Source organism: Cynara cardunculus (assembly GCF_001531365.2).
Source record: "Cynara cardunculus var. scolymus isolate 2C chromosome LG 15, CcrdV1, whole genome shotgun sequence".
Taxonomy (NCBI): Eukaryota; Viridiplantae; Streptophyta; class Magnoliopsida; order Asterales; family Asteraceae; genus Cynara; species Cynara cardunculus.
This window is the reverse complement of record NC_037542.1, coordinates 13077064-13097187: the sequence shown is the minus strand read 5'-3', so window position 1 is coordinate 13097187 and position 20124 is coordinate 13077064. Positions and strand designations below refer to the sequence as shown.

The 20124-nt window shown below is 35.7% G+C and overlaps 2 protein-coding genes across 5 annotated transcripts; both read right to left on the bottom strand.

Annotated features, from left to right (window-relative positions):
- Positions 1-240: 240 nt before the first annotated feature.
- LOC112527199 lies at positions 241-8833 on the bottom strand. The gene is made up of 11 exons (XM_025137666.1): positions 8739-8833; positions 8220-8448; positions 6427-6496; positions 4624-4748; positions 3720-3828; positions 3564-3627; positions 3432-3487; positions 2169-2276; positions 1746-1895; positions 1010-1180; positions 241-720 (listed from the first exon to the last, which is right to left on the bottom strand). Exons 2-11 carry the CDS (start codon positions 8444-8446, stop codon positions 487-489), a joined length of 1314 nt encoding a protein of 437 aa, XP_024993434.1. The 5' UTR covers positions 8447-8448; positions 8739-8833; the 3' UTR covers positions 241-486.
- A 1112-nt stretch (positions 8834-9945) lies between these two features.
- Positions 9946-17446, bottom strand: LOC112527974 (interferon-related developmental regulator 1-like). 4 transcript variants are annotated; one of them, XM_025138844.1, is made up of 15 exons: positions 17289-17446; positions 16945-17014; positions 14527-14656; positions 14374-14454; positions 14165-14247; positions 13812-13927; positions 13567-13677; positions 13296-13381; positions 12499-12658; positions 12223-12300; positions 12061-12111; positions 11581-11667; positions 11454-11504; positions 10532-10607; positions 9946-10094 (listed from the first exon to the last, which is right to left on the bottom strand). In XM_025138844.1, the coding sequence occupies exons 2-15, from the start codon at positions 16973-16975 to the stop codon at positions 10066-10068; spliced, it is 1170 nt and encodes a 389-aa protein (XP_024994612.1). In that variant the 5' UTR covers positions 16976-17014; positions 17289-17446; the 3' UTR covers positions 9946-10065. The 4 variants fall into 4 exon arrangements, 3 of the variants coding, with proteins under 3 accessions (XP_024994612.1, XP_024994613.1, XP_024994614.1); XM_025138845.1 differs by lacking the exon at positions 17289-17446 and having other exon boundaries at positions 16945-17157; XR_003070790.1 differs by lacking the exon at positions 9946-10094 and having other exon boundaries at positions 10567-10607; positions 11581-11627.
- Between the last annotated feature and the right edge of the window lie 2678 nt (positions 17447-20124).

The window sequence follows — 20124 nt, the reverse complement described above, 5'->3', positions numbered from 1 at the left end:
GTTTATCTGCTCATGCTTTTATACATCTCTTTGATATGAGAATGAGATGATATACATGACCCAAGTAAAAATTGAAAAAGTAAAAATGACCGAAGGACATACATGCTGTTGATACCGAATCAAAACGAACCTAGTTGATCTCACACAGAGTACAATCTGCCCAAGGGTATAAAAGTTGTTTCTTTTTGGCTTACAAGTTCTTTTTCGCGAAAAAAAAGCTTCACAAAACTCTTGTGTTTATAGTTCTGTACCAATTGCAACATAACTTGGCCCATAAAACACCATTTTACTTGAGGTTTCTTGCATTCCAGGCACCTTATATGCAATTACAAATCTACATACATATACATGTACATCAGTTATGAGTCAAATCAGTAGGCACATAAATTACAAGTTACATGAAATTAACCATATTAACCTCCCCTGCAATTATGCATCCCTGATGTTTATATGTGTATTTGCTTGACATTATGGGTGCCTGCCTTGCTATGGCTTCAAGAGTTTTGTACCAGCATTGGTAATCATCCAAGAAGTGATTATATCCACAAGCAGGTCTAAGTCCTTCGACATGTCTGCACGAAGAGTTGGAGAGTCTACTCCTAGTGAATTGCTTACTTCTTTCGCAACTGTTTCAAATGGTGTCCCTGCAGTCAAATTTGCCCATATCTCGCCTCCGCGGTTTACAGCATCCACCATTCCTGGTGGAACATCTGGCAAAGCCTGATATATACAAATCAAAGTGATCATTCATTGATATTGGACGTTTAGCTAAAACCAAACCAAATCAAATATCTCCAGTATATCCTGCTCGAAAAGTACAGTCTGGGAGGGGTAGGATGCATACAGAACTTTCCTCTACCCCAAATACCAGATAAATACAAATCAAAGTAAGCATTCATTGATATTGGACGCTTATCTAAAACCAAACCAAATGTACCCGGCATATCCCACTTGAAAGCAGGGTCTGGGAGGTAGGGTGGTTTCAAAAGAATAATTATATTATACATACCTGCTGTAGTGGAAGTCCATGATCGCCAGGCAGTGAACGGATTGACATATCCAGCACTGAACTAATGGCAGAGTCGGAGCTAAGCACCTGAGCTAGGATAGAGGTTTCATCGATTGTATCGTCTTTGAATTTGATTAAGAGATTCCTTGAGATTCCGTAGTAAGATTTTATCTGGACAAATAGATCAATACTTGCATTATTGTAAACCAATAATCATTTGATTTCAGCTGAACAAGAAATTTTTAGAAACTAATTTCTTGTAAAATATTAATTATTTTTAAAAACAAGTCATCGTAGAAAACTAGTCATGCTTAGAAAATGCCACAAGAACTATGTTTTAAGAAACTATTCATCAAAAAACCACTTATATTTACAAACCCAATATTGTACAAACTTAAAAACCAGTTTTCATGTGTTGTTTCACATAGAAAACAACACATGTGAAAATGCAGTGTTTATATAATGTTGTTTCATATGTGAAACGTTCAGGACTGTTTTGTGTGTGGAAAAAAAATAGTCCTGAACATTCACATATGAAACAACACTCTATAAAACTGCATTTTCACATGTGTTGTTTCATACATGAAAACTGGTTTGTACAAATTATTGGGTTTGTAAGAGAAGGGGGATCTATGTACGTATGCAATACAACAAAATAAGTATTAAAGGCATGGAGCATAAATGTTGCCAGGAACTAGTAAATTGAGTAAGCACAACCAATAGTAGATTTACATACTAGTCTCTGAGTTTCTTCCGGTTTTGGACTGAAATTCTCTCTTCCACTAATCAAGTCCGTGTACAAGGGAGCAAGTTGCTCGACCAAAGGTATGGCTTGCTTCATAATGGGAGGACTGAGGTTCTCTAAATTTTTTAAAGTCATCTCCGCCTGTATATATAACAAAGGAACGGATTCATTATATGCATAATCAATCATCAAAAGCCAAACCCCCATAATCAATCCCTTGAATAATCATCCTCATAAATTTGAGATCAGAAAACATAACAGATGAAGTAGCAACATGGATTGATACCTTTGGGAATCCCAAAAGAAAGAGGAATATCTAAATATTAAAAGGAGGGGATACATACATGATTCAAGTTAAAAAATGTAACAAGTTCCAATAAGTAATCACAGAAGGTCCAAAGTAATGTTTCTTACCCCGAAACGGATTGTTGGTGACGATGCAATCTGTGACAGGATGGGTCCAAGACTTTGAGCCATTGGCAAAAGAACAGGTGAGAATAACGGGACAGCCAGGCTGGCATCCTGAAAGATCAGTAGAAATACTACTCGTGTCAGTCATGTGATATTATGTACAAGTGGAGGGAAAGGACAACTAAATGTAGAAATAACGTACTCAACCAAACACATGCAAGTTAGGAGATGAAAATTGAATGCACGAAATTTGATACATCAAATATTACTCTTGCATCATGAAAAGAAATAAAAAGACCCACACCCATGTACATAATATCTCACAGGGTATTGGTCTTGCTGAATATAGATAGCATTGTAAGAAAGCTAATATGCAATAATAGTACTTGGCATCCCCTTTTTCCTTGCATGGATCAATTCCGTTAAATAGTTATTTCTCCGGTTTATTGTTGATTCCATCATTAACTAGGTTGATGCTATCTAGTTGCGGCCAACGACCCAATGTAGTACTCTATATATCTGACTGTCTGAGTGTTCTAATAACAAAAACACATTCCCCTAATATTTACATTGTATTCCAGCTTTCAGAGCCTATAAATACAAAACCCGTCGTGCCATCACCCACCACCCAACGAACCAAAAAGAAAACCCTATCTGCCACGTAACAGCATTTGTCAATCAAAACCATGAGCTGGCGCCTCAAAACACCAACACAACCCAACACTGTGATCAAATGATCAGCCTCTATTAAAATAATTCACATTCGCAAACTGAGAATGAAATTTGTGTGTTTGATTGTTTCATGGAAAATTTGATTCTTGGTTGTATGGATAGTGGATTGAGTAAACGAACTATAGCCTCATCAATTGGTTTATCCAACCCAAGCTCATGAAATAGTCGTCTTGCCAGATCATCAATCTTCCACGATATCAGATTCCACCAACAAACACACAGTAATCAGGTATGGATCTTTGAGTAATAGGACAACCTACCGAATCAATGTGAGAAAAATCTGACAGTCTTTCCTTGATGCTCTGTTGCTTTTGAAATGATTAGGGTTATGATGACGTGATCATTGTTGAAATGATTAGGGCTATAATACAGTCTTATCTATGCTCCATTGGTGATATGAGGTACTGCTAATAAAGGGTCGATGAATCATTTACCCATTGACATGAGTGCTACTAAAATATAATAATTGCAAGAATTAAGCCAAAACCAATTTACAAACACAAGACAGATATGGAAAGAGAAATGGCCAAGTACCTTGTTGTTGAATGCCATATATACATTACCACTCCTCTGAACAGCATACCTGGAACCTGATCGACAAAAACTTAGTTGCTCTTCACCAGCTCTAGGAAAAATAATATTCTTGAAACCTAAAGGGCAAAATACCAATCAAAAGGTGGATGACGGATCCTAGAGAATGTCCAATGCCAAAACATGGAAGATCCTTCACCTATATGTAGAGCAACCTCAGTTCAGGCAAAATAAAATAAAATAGAAAGACTAAAGAACCAAACTTTCTGCAGGTCACAGTTTAAAGCTCACTGTTTCATGTAGAGACCTAAGACACCGGTCAAATTTAAACTGAACTTCGTCTGCGATGAAGAAGTGATCAAAGCCACTAGGATAAGGTGTTGCTATGACCAATACACCCCTGACAACAAGAAGAAATGTTATTTCTTTTTCTTGGATAAAGAAAATTTACTTTTAAAGATCCTCTCACAGGGATGGTTAAAAAAAGAACAAAAGTATCAACTGGTTTAATGTGCAACAACAACATTGTTATATTCATTCTGGTTTATGCTGGATTTGGGGTATATTGTGTTCGTTTATGATCACAAATTACATTGTAAAGATGATAATATGAGGGAAAAAAGGTAAACGGGCCAGCAAACCAATACATGAATAGTAATGAAGTGCAGTGTCCCTTACAGTTACAGCATGTCTAAACTGTTCAAAGAAGTTTCTACCTTATTGGTATATCCCAGCCTCCCTGGAGGACAAGGGTTCTAGCTTCATCAAACGTGAGGGGTGTGTTAATTTTGATAAATATAATTATTATATACTTTAAAACAAAGTTTCCACCTCTTGAAAGATACAAAGGGTGGGAAAGACAGTGACTAACAAGTTCAGTTCTGCTAGTACCAGTTGATAACGAAGTATCAGAGAAGTGAACACATGTATACAGCACAGAGTTGAAATTCACATATGCAACCAAAGGTAGGTGACAATAGCTTCACCAAATAAAGCAAAATAGTAGATGTTACGAGAAAAAACTAAAAAAATAAAGGAACAACATGACACGCTTTGGACCGTATTTCACTTTTCCATTTTGAATATTATTCCAAAATCCCACTTCCCTGATAAAGGAGGAGCGAAAAGAGAAGAGATTGGAGGACAGGGGCTTGATAAATGAACTAACCATACATTGACATATAAGACCACTTACTTCTCTGAAAGGCGCTCCAGAAATAAGCGGTAAGTGAGCTGAGGGGCTGCCCCAACAAAAATGCCACCAACAAAATGCACAACAGATGTTGGCTTTGAATTTTTTGGATTCAATACCCAGGCTCCCTGAAATTGCATAAATCAAAACCGAAATAAATATATTGAAGTCAACTAAAAAAAAATTGCTCATTTATATGGCCCCATCATTAGCTAGATCCAGGACCACACTTTTCCCTCCACCAAGATGACTTCAAGAGCCTATTTATATGATTCAAGCCTGTGATGCTAAGATCAAATGGAACAATCTCACCTTTGCTCAATAGCCAGCATTAGATTTAGATAATTATTACACTGGAAAGGAAGAATTTCCAACAAAGTCTAAGACTTGTATAAGTAGGTTCGGGACAAATATAAGAGATTTCCACGCATATGCCTTGCAATTGCACTTACAAATATTCAGACCTAATTGAGAGTATAAAGTTTAGTCAATTTTCAGATCTTCATTATTTTGATTCTCTATTTGATTTTTAAGTATTGTTCTTACACCAATGACTTCAAAATTCTTTCCTTGTTGGTCTGCGAAAAGAACAAGGTGAGGTTGGACCTTTTAAAACAATGGAAGGTTTGCTGCAGTTAATAAGGTAACAAACAGTTAAATCTACTTCTATTGGGATATTATGGTGCATAACTTAGTACAATGACTTCAAGTATATGTATATTTTCACATTCCCCAACTTCATTTTGTTGATGAGCGTACGCACAAGCTGATTCATGAAATCTCCCCAACATATCCATAAATTTAGTAAAAGCATTCCTTCACATTCTAGAATATTTGTAAACCTAACTAGCCCGCCACTCGCCAAAAATGTTGATTCATGCAGTATAAGAAATACTTTCTTAAAATTAAATATTATTTACGATCTAATCAACATGGACTTACATCCTATATAAGCAAAACTAACAATAAAAATAGAAACTCATCCTAAAAATAGATCAGCCTATTACCTTTATATAAGAAGAATAAAAAATGACAAAATACTAACCATTATCGTAATATACACATTAACATAAATTCATTTCCCCTAATCTTATTAACCATATTCACTTTTTTGTTGCCTCTCCACCATTGCACATTGTAGCATTTTAAACAATTAACTCCTATTTCCTTCCTTCTTTAGCCTAACTTCCTTTAAAATGATTCTTTTGTTATGGTTGCCGGAAATAGGATCATCCCCTACCCTTATTGCTACATATCTCGTTAGGGGATTGAAGCATGCCACCATGAGTTCGTGAGGCAGTGACAACAATAATATTATGGGATTTACTGATTCACTGAGATCAAACCACACATAACTATCACCGATTTCACCATTGCATCAGAACCAACCACCATGAAGGCTCAAGGCAAGTAATCCCCTTCCACAAGCTCTCTATCTCACTTATTCTGTGGATCATTCTTCCAACATAAATGTATAAATCTTCTTGAAGACCTCACATATTATTAACCAAGTATGGTCCAGAACACAAGTTACATAGAAGCTCCTTCAAGCTGAAATTTGTTTCATTAACCCTGTTTCAACCAAAGTATATATGTTCTCGAAAAAGATGATTGAGCTAAAAATATTACCTCAAGAACCTATGTGAGCTCTGTTGAATAAAAGTTGTTGGTGGAGGATTGTTGTTCATATTTGATCTACAGTTTTTTTTTTTGATGAACTATTGATAGATAGTTTCAAGTAACAAGCATGGAGTGAAAATCCGGTAAATCAGAAGTAGAAAGCTAAGAGCACTATAAGAGCTATACCTCAACTTCATGCCAATCTCTTGAACCGCCCCACCCATCTTGAGATTGCCTCACAGTCTCTGTGAGTAACCTGCAAAAAGCAGGAGCTGTGTATGGTCATCATGAACTCATACAGTGTACACAGCACATAATATACATCACAATGACAAGAAACAAAGAACACACTAGAAATCGAAATCTGTGTTTAATTAAGTCTAAGTTGCATTTTCTGCAAAGGATAAAAAAAGTGTAATATCAGAGGAAGAAATACAAGCTATTGTAAAGCAAGGTACCCTTTCATACTATTATGTTGTTTACATCCATATAGTATTACGAAAAAACACAATTTCTTTACAATAAACCCAAGAGCATGGTGAACCCAGCTTGGGTATATGGCATATTTGGCAATAACCCATTTCGCCTGCTAAAATATATCTTCTAAACTTGGCTTTTCTAAGTACTTTTTTCTACTACCTCCTACATACTATAAGAGATTCGCGAACACAAATTATGCAATTTAGCAATCTTCTTGTTTAAATGTGTCCGCATACTAACTAAGGAATCGTTTTTTTGACTCTCAATAAGTTATCAAATGGTTCCAGCACTTGCTTATGCAATGAAGCATGTCTCTTAATTAAGATTATTTGTTTTTTCATATGATTGGATCTTATTACAAGGTGGAATCTGTTTAAAAAAAACGGAGTTGATTATCTTGTGTTGCTGGAGGGATCCTTCAAACAGGACTTTGGAAAAGATGAAGGACAAACCTTTGCATGTTAATGAATCATAAATAACTGCAAGTTGAACCATTAATAGCAAGTCCAACGAATTCCTTAAGATATATGGACCTCAAGCAAAATATATTTATAGAGACTAGATAATGAAATACTAGAGGATAGATGAATAGCGAGAAGATGTCTTAGTAAAAGCACACCAGCATTTGTGGCTCCCTATGGTTGAATGGTGGTATCACACTCGCTACCATGTTGGCCTACAATCTATTCCTTTTGAAGTGATGTATCATGTATGGGTATGAGACTCCATGTGTTGCCTACAACCGATATGGTGAAATATGGAATTTGCATCCAGACAGAAAGACTTTCATGAGGGTCAACATGTTCCAAGTTTCCAAACAGGTTGGGCGAGGCACAAGCAAGGATTAAGGGATATGCTGACAAAGACAGACAGAAAAGGCCGTGCATTGTGAAAGATAAAGACCATTTGCAGTTTAAACCATATGGGGAGCTTGGTACAAGGTAATCTTAACCAGGTTTTGTAAAGGATTGGAAGTGCCACTTGTAAAACTCAAATTGCCTGAGAACGTAAAAATTCACCCAGTTTTTCAGGTTTGTGTGCTTAACAGACCCTGGTGGGAGAGACTACCCATACATCTCTGCAACTACCAGTTCTAGTTCCTGGTACAAGCCCAGGCAATAATGGATAGAGCAATAGTTAAAAAGGGAAAGGAAGCTCTAGTAGGAAACTAGAAGTACTTGTGGAATAGGCTAGCCCTTTGCCTTCACAGACCACTTGGGAAAGTTGGGATGCTTTAAACAATAAGTCTCCTCATATTCAATCTTGAGGAGAAACTGTCCTAATTCCTAAAGAGTGGAGAATGTAAGGTCATTGATAAGAGGATGGGTGAAGTTGTCCAAAAAGTGGGAAGGGTTTGAAATGTATAGAAGTTAGAATGGACGTGTGTTGGTCAGTTAGCAGGGGAAAAGGGTGCTAATAATAGTTGGGAGCTCACTCATGTATTCAAGATGATTCTCGTACAAAAAACTCTCTATGAAATGAAAAGTTTATTCCCATACCTCTCGATCTCGCTGTAAAGTTGGATTCCAGTTCGTCCTGGTTGGTTGTTGCTATTCTGGCCGTCGGAATTGCGACATAGTACCTTGAAGCTATTGACTTTGCGAAATCCAACAGATGATTGAGGATGATGATGAATACCATATAATCGTACATGACTCCGGCACAATTTAGATTCGAATTGTGGGGAAGCAAATTTCCCATACGACACCCACAACGAACTGGCCATGCCTATAGACGATCAGAATCGATAACATCAACCTCAAATATGATCAAACGTTGAAACAAATCACAAATAGGGTTTTATTATTCCATTTTCCACGTTCACAGTTACGGATAGTGTCCGGTATACTACTATTCTTGACTTCAGTTTTCATTCCAAGACTACAAATTTAGTGTTCCAAACTCTAATTTAAAGAAAGTTAACCCCTGTATCATTACTGTATATACAGCTAACCAAGTATTAAGGGATTGAATAAGTTGTAAAGTCGGAATTAACAAGAATTAGGGTTAGAAATTACTTGGAATTGGAGAAACCTGATAAAGGGAGGACTAGAGGAGAAGTTGCAACATCGTCGTTCGAAAGGGATGTTACAGAAGTCTAATCAGATGTGCCGTGCATGCAACAGTTTCTAACACTATAATTTTCATGGAAGCTTAAATCTTGGAGACTACTTTTTCCTTATCTTTCTAATAATAAATTAGAAAGATAATAAATCAAATAAGATATTTCTGAACCAAAACACTTATCCCGTAACTGGTAAAATTTCAACACTATCACTAACTTACCAGGTAAGATTTTAGTCCATCAACATGACATCGTATGCAACAATTTACCTTATGAACGCTAACCGTGGTAAGATTCATCACACTTACTTACCAGGTAAGACTCTTGGTCATTGTCTCGCTCTTATCGGATAAGATTATTGGTCTCTATCATATCCATCTGGTAAAATAATGTAACTTGATAAACACTTAGGGGTTGTTTGGCAATTGTTGAATGGTTTGGTGCAGAATGATTAAAAGGCACTCAAGATATAGTGCAAAATGAAATATAATTGTTTGGTAATTGTGTACAATAAAATTAGAGTTCTTGATGGTTAAGAGAGATCCATGATACAAAATCATTCAGAGGGAGAACCATTAAGAGACAGACTTTTTTTTGCCAAACAAGATTCACCTCTTAACAATTCAGATGTTACCTCTTAATGGAACTATTAAGAGGTAAACAAACAACCTCTTTACCCAAGTAAGCGTTTCGTAAAAAACCTCTACACATTTTTACCATCCCCTCTTCAGGAAAAACTATAAACATATAAAAAGCTGAGATACATTCTAATAACCATTTATCCGTATAATATGTACATATGTAAATAATAAGGGTTGTGACACAGAATGTGGTGGAATATCTCATTTATCCAGGATTCAATTCTGTACGTACATAACAATTGTGACCACTCACAATTTGTCGGGTTTAGTCCAGACATAGCTTGGTACCCTTCCAAAAAGAATGTACATATATACGATACCTTCAATTACTTGTATACACATATACACCTCTCTACATGTATACTTCAACACATGACTATAATCAAGTAAATTTACATTTCTTTGAGGAGGTTCAAATATGTCGATTAAATATCGTGATAAAACAAGATGGAAAGTTGAAAATACAATTTGTTTTCGAAAATGACATTTGATGATTCGTCGATCTTAAAACTTGGCTGAAGATGCATTATCCCATTTTTAAGTCAAGATAATACACATAAACTAAATAAAGATTTCTTGAATGAAAGATACAAAAATAAAAAATAAAAAAACAAATAAACAAGCAGGCTCTCCCTTTGATTAATCTCCAGAACACCATAGCTCCTCTCCTACACAAAATTGATGAGTGTATCAGCAATTCATTTGTCCCAAAAAAAAAATTTGATTAACCTGGGTATCCAACCCGCTATGCGAGCCGACTAATCTCAGGACAACCACCTGCTTTACAGATAGCCCGGAGTCACCGCATTTGAACCTCCGTGGCCACAAGGGGATTTTTATACCTACTTGGATTTGAACCTAAGACCTCCAGGTACTTTTGACCTTTGAAGTCAAGCTCAAATCAATCAGGCACCATCTTTGTGGTTCATTTGTCCCAAACTAAAACACCAGCAAGTGGGATGAAACTTTTGCAGCTGCTTTACTTTTCATTTTTTAAACTTAAATAGAAAGAACAAGTACAATCCTGCCAGTTTTCTTCACATAATCATCAATCCAGATTTTCTACCTAATGTTATCACTGAAATTGTTTAGCACAAGGAACTACCTCTGATATCGCGGTTCTTGTTTCGAATCTGAGTCCTCGCCTTCACAAAAATTGAGTTTTGTGACTTGTGAATACGCTGCAGTTGGACAAGAAAGTTAGCACCTCTCCTTAACAGTTTGAAAGGAAAAGGTCGACATAGAACGTAAAAGATAAAGTTGTTTCAGACGACACTCGATGGAGAAAAAGTAGGAATGGAAACAAGAAACCATGTACATACGTAGAGCAAATAGTGGAAGTGGTGTCATTGCCAGAAGCGGACATAAGTTTTTATTTCAAGTGGTGACACCATTTGACTATAAGAAAAGTTAGTTCTTTGCTTTTCACATGTGAGATCCTGTGTTCAAGTTTTTTATTGCAATTTTTTTCTAAAACATAATAAATTTGAAATTAAAAGCTAAAAACTAAGAAAAATGACACAAACAGGATTTGAACCCGGGTTTGGGTTGGGAGAAAAGACATGCAACCCAACTCTACCAAGGGAACTTGGGCATTCATTGCAAAATTCAACGCCAATAACGTCCATGGCGTTAATGACATCAGCTAAACTTGGACTATTTATCGGATAAATTTTACCCTCAATATATGTTAAGATACTCCCTTCTAGCAATCTGGGAGTTCAATGTATTCTCACATGGTATCAGAGCCAAAGTCTACCATCTAGCATATCTTTGATCGTCTAGCCTATGTTGGAAGGGGAGTGTCAAGAGTCCAGCATCAGCTAGACGTGGACCATTTCTCCTCATTATATGTTAAAACCTCCTTTATGCTCCTCAGAGGCTCTATTGCAGAGTAATCTAATGGGGTTCCACGTATTCTCACACATAGATTGCTGCTCACTACGGACTTTTTCTTGATAAACTTTGTTTTCAAAGACCGAATGAAATGATTTTAAATGAATCAGTAACAAACATAGAAAATGTACCTGAAAGCTGTCTTCTCTTCTTACATCAGGAACAAAAAGATTAATAGCAACCTATAAATATAAACTTTATGAGCTACTCGTTTATTGCTAAAAGATAGGAAACAAAAAACGAAGAACAAGAACTAACCTCATCACGTTCCGCTACATATAGTTCTCTGCCTGGTTTTCTTTTTTCTGGTTTGAAATTGAACACATCATGTAGAAGTTCGTTTTCCTATTTCACGTATACCGTAAATTATGCCAATTATAATAAATGGGCATCTAGCTGGAGACCCTACTGCATCAAGGCTCGTTGCTACTTGCATACACCCTCCGTCCCAAAATAAATATCCACAATAAAAAAGGCACACGGTTTAAATGTGTGATATTACAATTTGTAATTAATAAATGACAATTTTGCCCTTAATAATAGAGGGAGTAACGAATTTATCCATCTCATAATTAAGAGTAGTATTGGAAAGTATATGCTTATTTTGGGTCAGACCAGAATAGCAACGTGGACACTTATTTTGGGGGGAGGGAGTATTTGCTAAGAAGCGTAACGGTTGCCCAGGGTACAGCCAACAATGAACATTAGATAAAATATAGACGGTGAAGGAAACCCCACCTTCATGTGTGCAACAAAACCGGAACCAAGCAAACGCTTCAGAAAATTAAGCTACATAGGATACAAGAGAGTAAAGAATCATGTGTTAAAAAATAATTACACTTTAGAAAAGCATTTCAAGAATACATTTGCAGGGCCTATGGCTTATGAAAAGAAATATACCTGAATTTGTTGAGGTAATGTGTTGACTTTTAATCTTTGTGTACCAATCTTTACAGAAATTTCCAGGACAAAGCCATCCTGAAAAACGCACACATTTCATTTGTAACCATGAAACCTCATCCCTAAACAAATCATATCATCGGCTGATGACTTGCAGTGATTTCCACCCCATGATGGTCGTGGGACCGGTGCGGTTGGGGCACTCCAGAGGATGGCGTATAGCGTATACCCTTTTTTTAAAAAGCATACCATAGATATAAAAATTGGAAGAGTTACCTTTGATACTTCCTCAACATCCATCTCCTCCATTGCTGATGCGTCACCCTCGAACTTCTCAAGGCACCCGAGTTCAAGTATTAGGGCTAGTGCTTGCCTAGCTCCAATGAGAATGGATTCATGGTCTGATTCTAGAAGATTCTTGAAGAAAGGAACCGCCCTAAACAATTTAGAAAGAACTTTTACATCTATGAACAATGACAAGTTCAAGAAAGTGAACTAACTAGAAGATTCTTGAAGGAACTGGAATGGAATTCAATCAGGTTTGACAACGCGTTTGAATGACAAGGGTGTGTTAGGGCTTGTTTGTTAGCAACTTAATGAGCTTAATAAGGCTCGCACTTATTCGGTTAGCTATACATGATTGTATGGTAGTGGCTTAATGCTATAGAAAGTGGCTTATTCAGTAAGCTTCTAGGAGGGTTTATATAGAAAGCCAAGTTTTTTCCAAACCTGTCTCTCTAATCAAAAAGCACGCTCTTCCCATCTATGAAAAAACTCTTCCAAACAAAAACAATCTATACAAACAGATTAATCCACACAGACAGCTTTATCCATACAGGACTTGATAGAAAACAAACCAAACTGCCCCTGGCAGGAGACAGATTCAAATGCGCTTCCAGGTTCCACATCTTCCAAAAGTAAAAAAATGAATCGGGACTATCATGAAGAAAATGAGTGTATGTATCTAATCACGAGATGTGCTATGAGATTTAGAACCAAAGATCGAGGAATACATCCAGTAAAAGCATGATAGCTGTAACTAGAAACCGCATAGATAAGATATTATGAATTACCCTCGCCAATGTTTGTAACTGAGACTCCAACTATCCATGGTACTCAGAAGTAGTGACCAAGAGAAGATTGCCGCACTTTGAGCTTCCTGTTTCAAAGCACAAAATACAATTAGCCGATTTCCAAATAATTAAGGAAAGATGTCTAACGACAATTAAGCGATCAAAATGATATTTATGAAATTTTAACAATATTTCCAAAACTGCATGTATAGCATTTGCCAAAAGTTTCCATGCAAATTACACGATCCAACACATTTGATCATGAACATGCCTTAATATCTGCTCTTGAATGCATGAAATGCCACATACTTTGCATAGATCTCTCGGTCTCTTCCAATTCATTTCCCCCGACGAAGGTGATAATAGCCAAATTATCCAAGATCTATCATAAAAGTCTTAAATTAGTAACAGTAAATTAAAAAAATGGAAATAAATGATCAATCTTTTCCTATAAGAATATAGGTGAGATACCATTAACCTTATATAAATATATCAAGATTGTTTGTAATTGCATACTAGTTTTAACTTCCATGGTTGAGACTCGGTGTTAAGAGCTTCTGAAAGAACCGGGAATGATTCTCTATATAGTTCACGACCATTTTCTCCACAACCAATGGTGATAGCTAGTAATCCTGGGAGAAGGGGGAAAACCAGATGGAGAAGGAAAGGGTTTATGAACATTTCCAAAGCATAAAAAAAAAGATGAAGAATAAAAGCAAACAAAATCAGACCAAAAGAATGCACTCTATCCCACCTGGGGAGGGTAAGATGTATGCATACCTAACCTCTACCCCAAAGAGTAAAGCGTCTTGTGAAAAGCGTAAGGAAAAAGAAAGATATGATAAAGTTTTGAAAAGGGAGCAAACCACCTAGGGCCTCAACAGCCAAATAACTCTCTTTAGCCGAACCCCTTTTCAAAGATTTCAAGCACTGGTAAAGTAATTCAGAGAAGCTGCAAGACCAAAAGAAACTTTTACTCGGTCAAAGAATTCAAGTAATGGTTCTCATTGAACATATACAATAAATCTAAATTACAAATTACTCGATGAATTTTTAAGTAGATAAAGGAAATACCAACTTTTTCTCAGAAAATTGGTATTGATAGCCAAGGCTATAACTCTGAACAATTGAAGAAAGTGCAGCCTCCCTCGTAGACCCCCTAAACAGTCAGATGATTGATCAAATTTAGCTCATTGAACATATATTGTAATCGTTATCTTATAAAAGGCACCTTTTCTCATATAATTGTTCCAAGAACTTGTTCAAACTCTTTGATCCCAGTTGAGCACTTGTACTTGTGCATTCGTCGATATCTGTATCAATGTCAGAACCGATAGCGAATTTCCCACCTTTTCGAGTCTCTGTAACAGAAGATTTAGCTTAAACAAGATGCATGGTACAAAACAATTCAAGAGAAGTGCTTCAAATATTTTCTTCAATTACATCACTCTAAAGAAAACTTTTCCCAGTCACTGTGGCTTGGCAAAAAACTTATGCATACTTATAATCGACAATTTAGACCATCATATTCCTGTGCTATAACATAGAAAGCTTGATTAAAAGCTCACATCCTACACATACATAACTACGGAAAATTTGCAGATTGGTGTCGGGTGTGCATTATCTTTGACCCTGTGTCAATAAAGGCACTCGCATTACATGGATCGTGGCAAATCCACGATGGGTGAACACACATTCCCATTCCAAAAGTGGACAAGTTGATAAAGTGCGATATCTACGCTTAATTGGGCATCTTATCTACCTAGCTTACACTAGACCTAACATCAGCGATATATATATATATATAGGGTCAGTTTCAAGGGAAAACCGCAAAAAATGAAAACTGAGGAACACCCTGGTAAGTGGTAACCGTCCATCTAGACAGTATGCACATTTGGATACAAGTAATTTGTAAGCAATTTGTCCGGTATGCACATGATGAATGGTTACCAAGGTGTTTAGTCGAATGGTAAAATTTCTCTTTGGCAAAGGGAAGACGCGGGTTCGATTCCACCCAAAATTACAATACCCGTAAGACCAATTTATATTCATTGATCAACTTTATAAGTTAACGATCTAATGGTCTAAAGTTGCAAGATGACAATTTTGTAATTATTGAGAAGTCWCGTKGCGTTTATGAATGTTCAGATCTGACAATTGTAAATCTAATCCAAGGGTTGAGAATTGGTCTTACGGGTCTCACGAACAACTATTGGTCTCATATGATCCCAAGTCTATATATTATATATATATATATAGGGTTGAGAATTGGTCTTACGGGTCTCACGAAAAACTATTGGTCTCATATGATCCCAAGTCTCTCTCTCTCTCTCTCTCTCTCTCTCTCTATATATATATATATATAGTATGTGTGTATAATATGTGTGTACTATGTATGTATGGGGTTCAGGTCGAGTGGAAAACTACAAAAAATGAAAACCTCCGAATAGTCATTCATGTACAATAGCACATTGCATAACATGCACAAGTGCATAGAAACTAGGAAACATCTTCAATTACTTGTATGCACATATGCATACCTACAGATGATTGGTTATTAGGGTGTTCCTCTCTCTCTCTCTCTCTCTCTCTCTATATATATATATATAGCCATAGATTATTTTGAGAAGTAAGTGATTTGATTGGTCAAGAATTGCATATTTGATTGGTCAAAATTTGCGGTTTTGCAAAATAAATAGAGGGGGTAGTTTCGTAACTTTTACAAATAGGCGGCAAACGGGTTCATATGTGAACCCGTGTGATCCACGTATGAACTATTTTAATTGATTCACATATGAACCCGTGTGATTCACATATGAACTAATTATAGTCCATATGTGAATCGCACGGGTTCATATATGAACCCGTTTTGCCGCCTATGTATAAAAGTTATGAAACTACCCCTCTATCTTTTGCATACCCATGTGAGAAATTATCCGGTGTTTTACAGTCAAAGACGCAAATGTTGACCAGATGAAAGACTAGAATCAGTTTTTTATTTCTCAAATATTTACCACTTCTCAAAATGAATCTTTCCCTATATATATATATATATATATATATATAGAGAGAGAGAGAGAGAGAGAGCACTAGGTTCATACGAGAATGGTACTTATTGAAGAAACTAAGAGAATGGTCGAATCACATGTGATTTTACACTAACATCACATACAAAATCACATGTGATTCACGCAATCTTGCCATGCGACCTTGCCACGCGGCCATAGAGTAGCCCGCACACTTTTTTGGCTGTTAATGTAAAATCACATGTGATTTTTGTACGTAATTTGGCAATTCTCTTATTTTCTTAAATATGTATCATTCTCATATGAACCTACTTCTCTCCCTCTCTCTCTCTCTATATATATATATATGTATGTATATATATATATATGTATGTATGTATATATATATATATGTATGTATAACTCAAACATATAGAAGAATTAGTTTTCTTCAAATCCTTCACGAAGTGATCCGGTGCCTATAAATGTTAGTTGAGTCTATATTTATTCTTTATTCTCCGCATTGTCTCCATTTAACTGTCAAAAGCATTGATCCAAAAATCCCATGAATCACATACTTTTCAAATATAAAATTTCCTTATTGAAAGATCATTGATTGAAAGACTACATATACATATATGGACCTTGATAAGAACCCTTTCTTCTCCTTCCCATCTTAAACTATAAAATTACGCTTCTGCCACCTCTCAAATCCTGCACAACATAAAACAACTTGATCTTAATTAACCCCATGGAAATTGGTCTGATTACAAAGTGAAACCCCAAACTCATGATGAAATCTAAACTTCAAGATTTGCAAAGCAATATATGATGTTATAATTAGAAACAGTGAAACCCTAATCGACTTACAGCGGGAAACGAAAGAAGAAGAAATCATAGACACCAACTTTGGGAGAGTGATTAAAAAAAGGAGCTTAATTCATTAGAACTCAACAGATAAGCGATAATGATAAAAGAATCGATGTACCTTTGAAATCAAATCCAGCAGCAGTCGTGATATGGGTTTGTATTTGCGGCTTATATCCATTATTATAACCAAGATTTTCAAAGTGTTGGGGAAGTAGAATCCTTTCGAGGTTCGATTTCTCGATATAAATCCGCTGAGGATGAAATCAAGAATGTTTTAAATAGATTTTAAATGTAAAAGTAATATATATATATATATATATATATATATATTAGTTGTGTACCGCGTAATGCGGCGGAAGCCATTAATTTTAATGATTTTGAAGTTCCACTGGTTTTATAAGATAAGATTTAACAATGATATAGTTACATTGGTATTTACATATTAATACAATTTGAATAAATAAGAGTTATGGTTTCAATTACATTTATAGGGGTATAAAGTGTAAATTTAAAATTATAAGTTTAAAAAAATCGGTTGTGAGAGGGTGAGTGTATGTGAAGAGAGGAGTTGATGAAAAAGTGATATAAAAAGTATCTTGATCATTTAGTATTTTTAAGACTTAACTTTTGTTAAATTTGTTTTATAAGATAGTATAAATATATATATATATATATAGAGAGAGAGAGAGAGAGAGAGAGATTAATGAGGGAGGGGGTAGGATGTGGTTGTGCTCTACAAGTCTTTTCATTAGGGGGAATTGAGAAAAAAAAAAGACAAAAATGAATGGTTTCTGTGTATGGGAGATGTACATATATAGATTTTGGGTGTAAATATAAATATAAAGAAATATAGATATAGATAGATAGGTGAAGGGGTTGCTGCTACCGCCACCCTAAACCTCAGTCCTTGTCAATTCTCATACATCCCTCCTTCATCATCATCCTCTCACATAACAATTTTTTAATATATTTTTTAATTTTAAAATTACATTTTACATCCTCCTCCATTGTGGCCGCTTTCTTCTTCTGTATTCATTGTCTGCTACCCATTTTACCATAGACCTTGTCTGGGTCAAAGTTGTTGGTCGATGATTGAAGCTCGTCGAAGGTGAACACCAGCGGGAGGAGGCTGGTGGAGCGATGGCGGTGGAGGTAAATAACCATCAGATCTAAATGTGAGTTCTTTCTTATTCTTCTAGAAATGTATGTACTTATCAAGATGAACAGTAGAAAACATAAAAATATTACAGCTAAAGACATCATTGCTACTCGTATTTGGGTTTTAAAACCTTCGGTGATGATTTTTGAGGTTGGATTGAGGATTGAAAGCATAAAAATGGTTTATTTGGGTCAAATGAATTGAACCCACAAATGCCATTGATGGATTTGAAAGTTGTGCAGTTTGAAAAGTAAGAATCTTTTTCTTCCCATTCAACTTCAATTCCAAATTTCAAGAAACTATCAAGAAACCCTAAAATGTCATATTGGCAGCCTTTTTTATAGAGTTGTGGAGGGTGAATAGATCCACAAGAACGGATAATCTGAAGTGGATTTTTGGTAATTTTACATTCCCATGGACAATGGCTGTAGTTTGGGAGGGTTGGGGACAGGCAATAGCTTATAACTGCATTCTTACTACTCTCTATCCTATTTTATTTCTTCATTTAAAATTGTTGAGACATGAGAAATATTCATACCATAGTCATAACCATTGTTTACTAAAACAGTCGAGGCTTATGTCAGTTTGCTGCATTACTCTTACATGCTCCATAATATCAATTTTGTTAGTCTAAAGAGGTATCAAGAATGCTTTTTTTGATATCAATAATGCTTTTTTTGCCAGATGCACAAAAATGAAATGGAAACAGCTAGCTTTACACACTGGATGCTCATTGATCAATATTCCAATCTACTGAACATCTTGCCCAATTAGTAGGAACAAGAATGAACCAGTAGAAATATGTTTAGAACACATACAAGAAGAACCAAAATATTCCAGAACATGGGTAGATAATGCAAACAGTAGGAATATAAAGAGAATTCAGAAAGCAAAATTAAAACCTCAATACCTCAGAGAAATTGCTAGGGTTTTGAAGAAGTTGTGAAGAAATCAAAACCTCAAAAGTCTGGTTATATGCACCGAGGAAGGCTTCTTGGTAACCACCAATTTATGCAAAGTTTGCAGCAATTGAAGAAATCATATGCTGACTTTACTTATTTGGTTTTGGTGCAGAACATACATCAACAAGAACCTGGAAAAGAAGAAGAAAAGAGAAAGCAATTTTGACTTTACCCAACTTGATTTGGCTTTGAAGGATATTTTCTGGAAAAGGAAGAGAAGAGAGAAAGAAGTTTGAACATTTGTCATTCAATGCATAAAAGCTTGTACTACATGCATGATGAGTTGTAATTAAGAGTTTTTTGAAAATCTTGCATAAAATAGTTGTAACATATGCTTAGTAACTTGTATTTAAGACTGTCTTAAATGGTTATATATGTAGTATATATATATATATAAACTTAATATCTAACCCGGTGTGACCACCTGCCTTGTAGATAGTCTGGAGTCACCGATTTTATTCATCATTGAATTTGAACCTAAGACTTTCTGATACTTTTGATATTTGGAGTCAAACTCAAACCAATCAGATACCACCCTTGTGGTAATATCAAAGGAAACAAATAGCATTAAATTTGGTACAAATAAATTTATTACATTAATTTGGTGTAAATTGTACGAGACAACTTGTGAGCTACTTGAAATCATTTTGGTTAAAACTTGGTCATCACTCTACTCGAATAAGCTCGGCTCAAACTCGACATCACATATTAACGAGTCGAGTCGAGTTATCTAATACTCAACTCAAAAGGCTTGTGAGATACTCGATTTTTTTATATATAATTAGTTTTATAATATAATATGTATAATATAATGTAATAAAAATGTCTTATAT

Bases quoted from the DNA above. Each gene is read 5' to 3' on its own strand.
- LOC112527199 (XM_025137666.1), bottom strand. From the start codon at position 8,446: ATGGCCAGTTCGTTGTGGGTGTCGTATGGGAAATTTGCTTCCCCACAA. The intron at 4,749-6,426 runs GTATAGCTCTTA...ATGCAATTTCAG, and splicing joins GAGATTGGCATGAAGTTGAG to GGAGCCTGGGTATTGAATCC. The intron at 1,896-2,168 runs GTAAGAAACATT...TTATATATACAG, and splicing joins CACCAACAATCCGTTTCGGG to GCGGAGATGACTTTAAAAAA.
- LOC112527974 (XM_025138844.1), bottom strand. From the start codon at position 16,975: ATGGGAAGGAGAAGAAAGGGTTCTTATCAAG. The intron at 12,112-12,222 runs GTATATTTCTTT...TATCCTATGTAG, and splicing joins CATTACCTCAACAAATTCAG to CTTAATTTTCTGAAGCGTTT. The intron at 10,095-10,531 runs GTAGTTCCTTGT...AATTTTGTGTAG, and splicing joins CAAGAACCGCGATATCAGAG to GAGAGGAGCTATGGTGTTCT.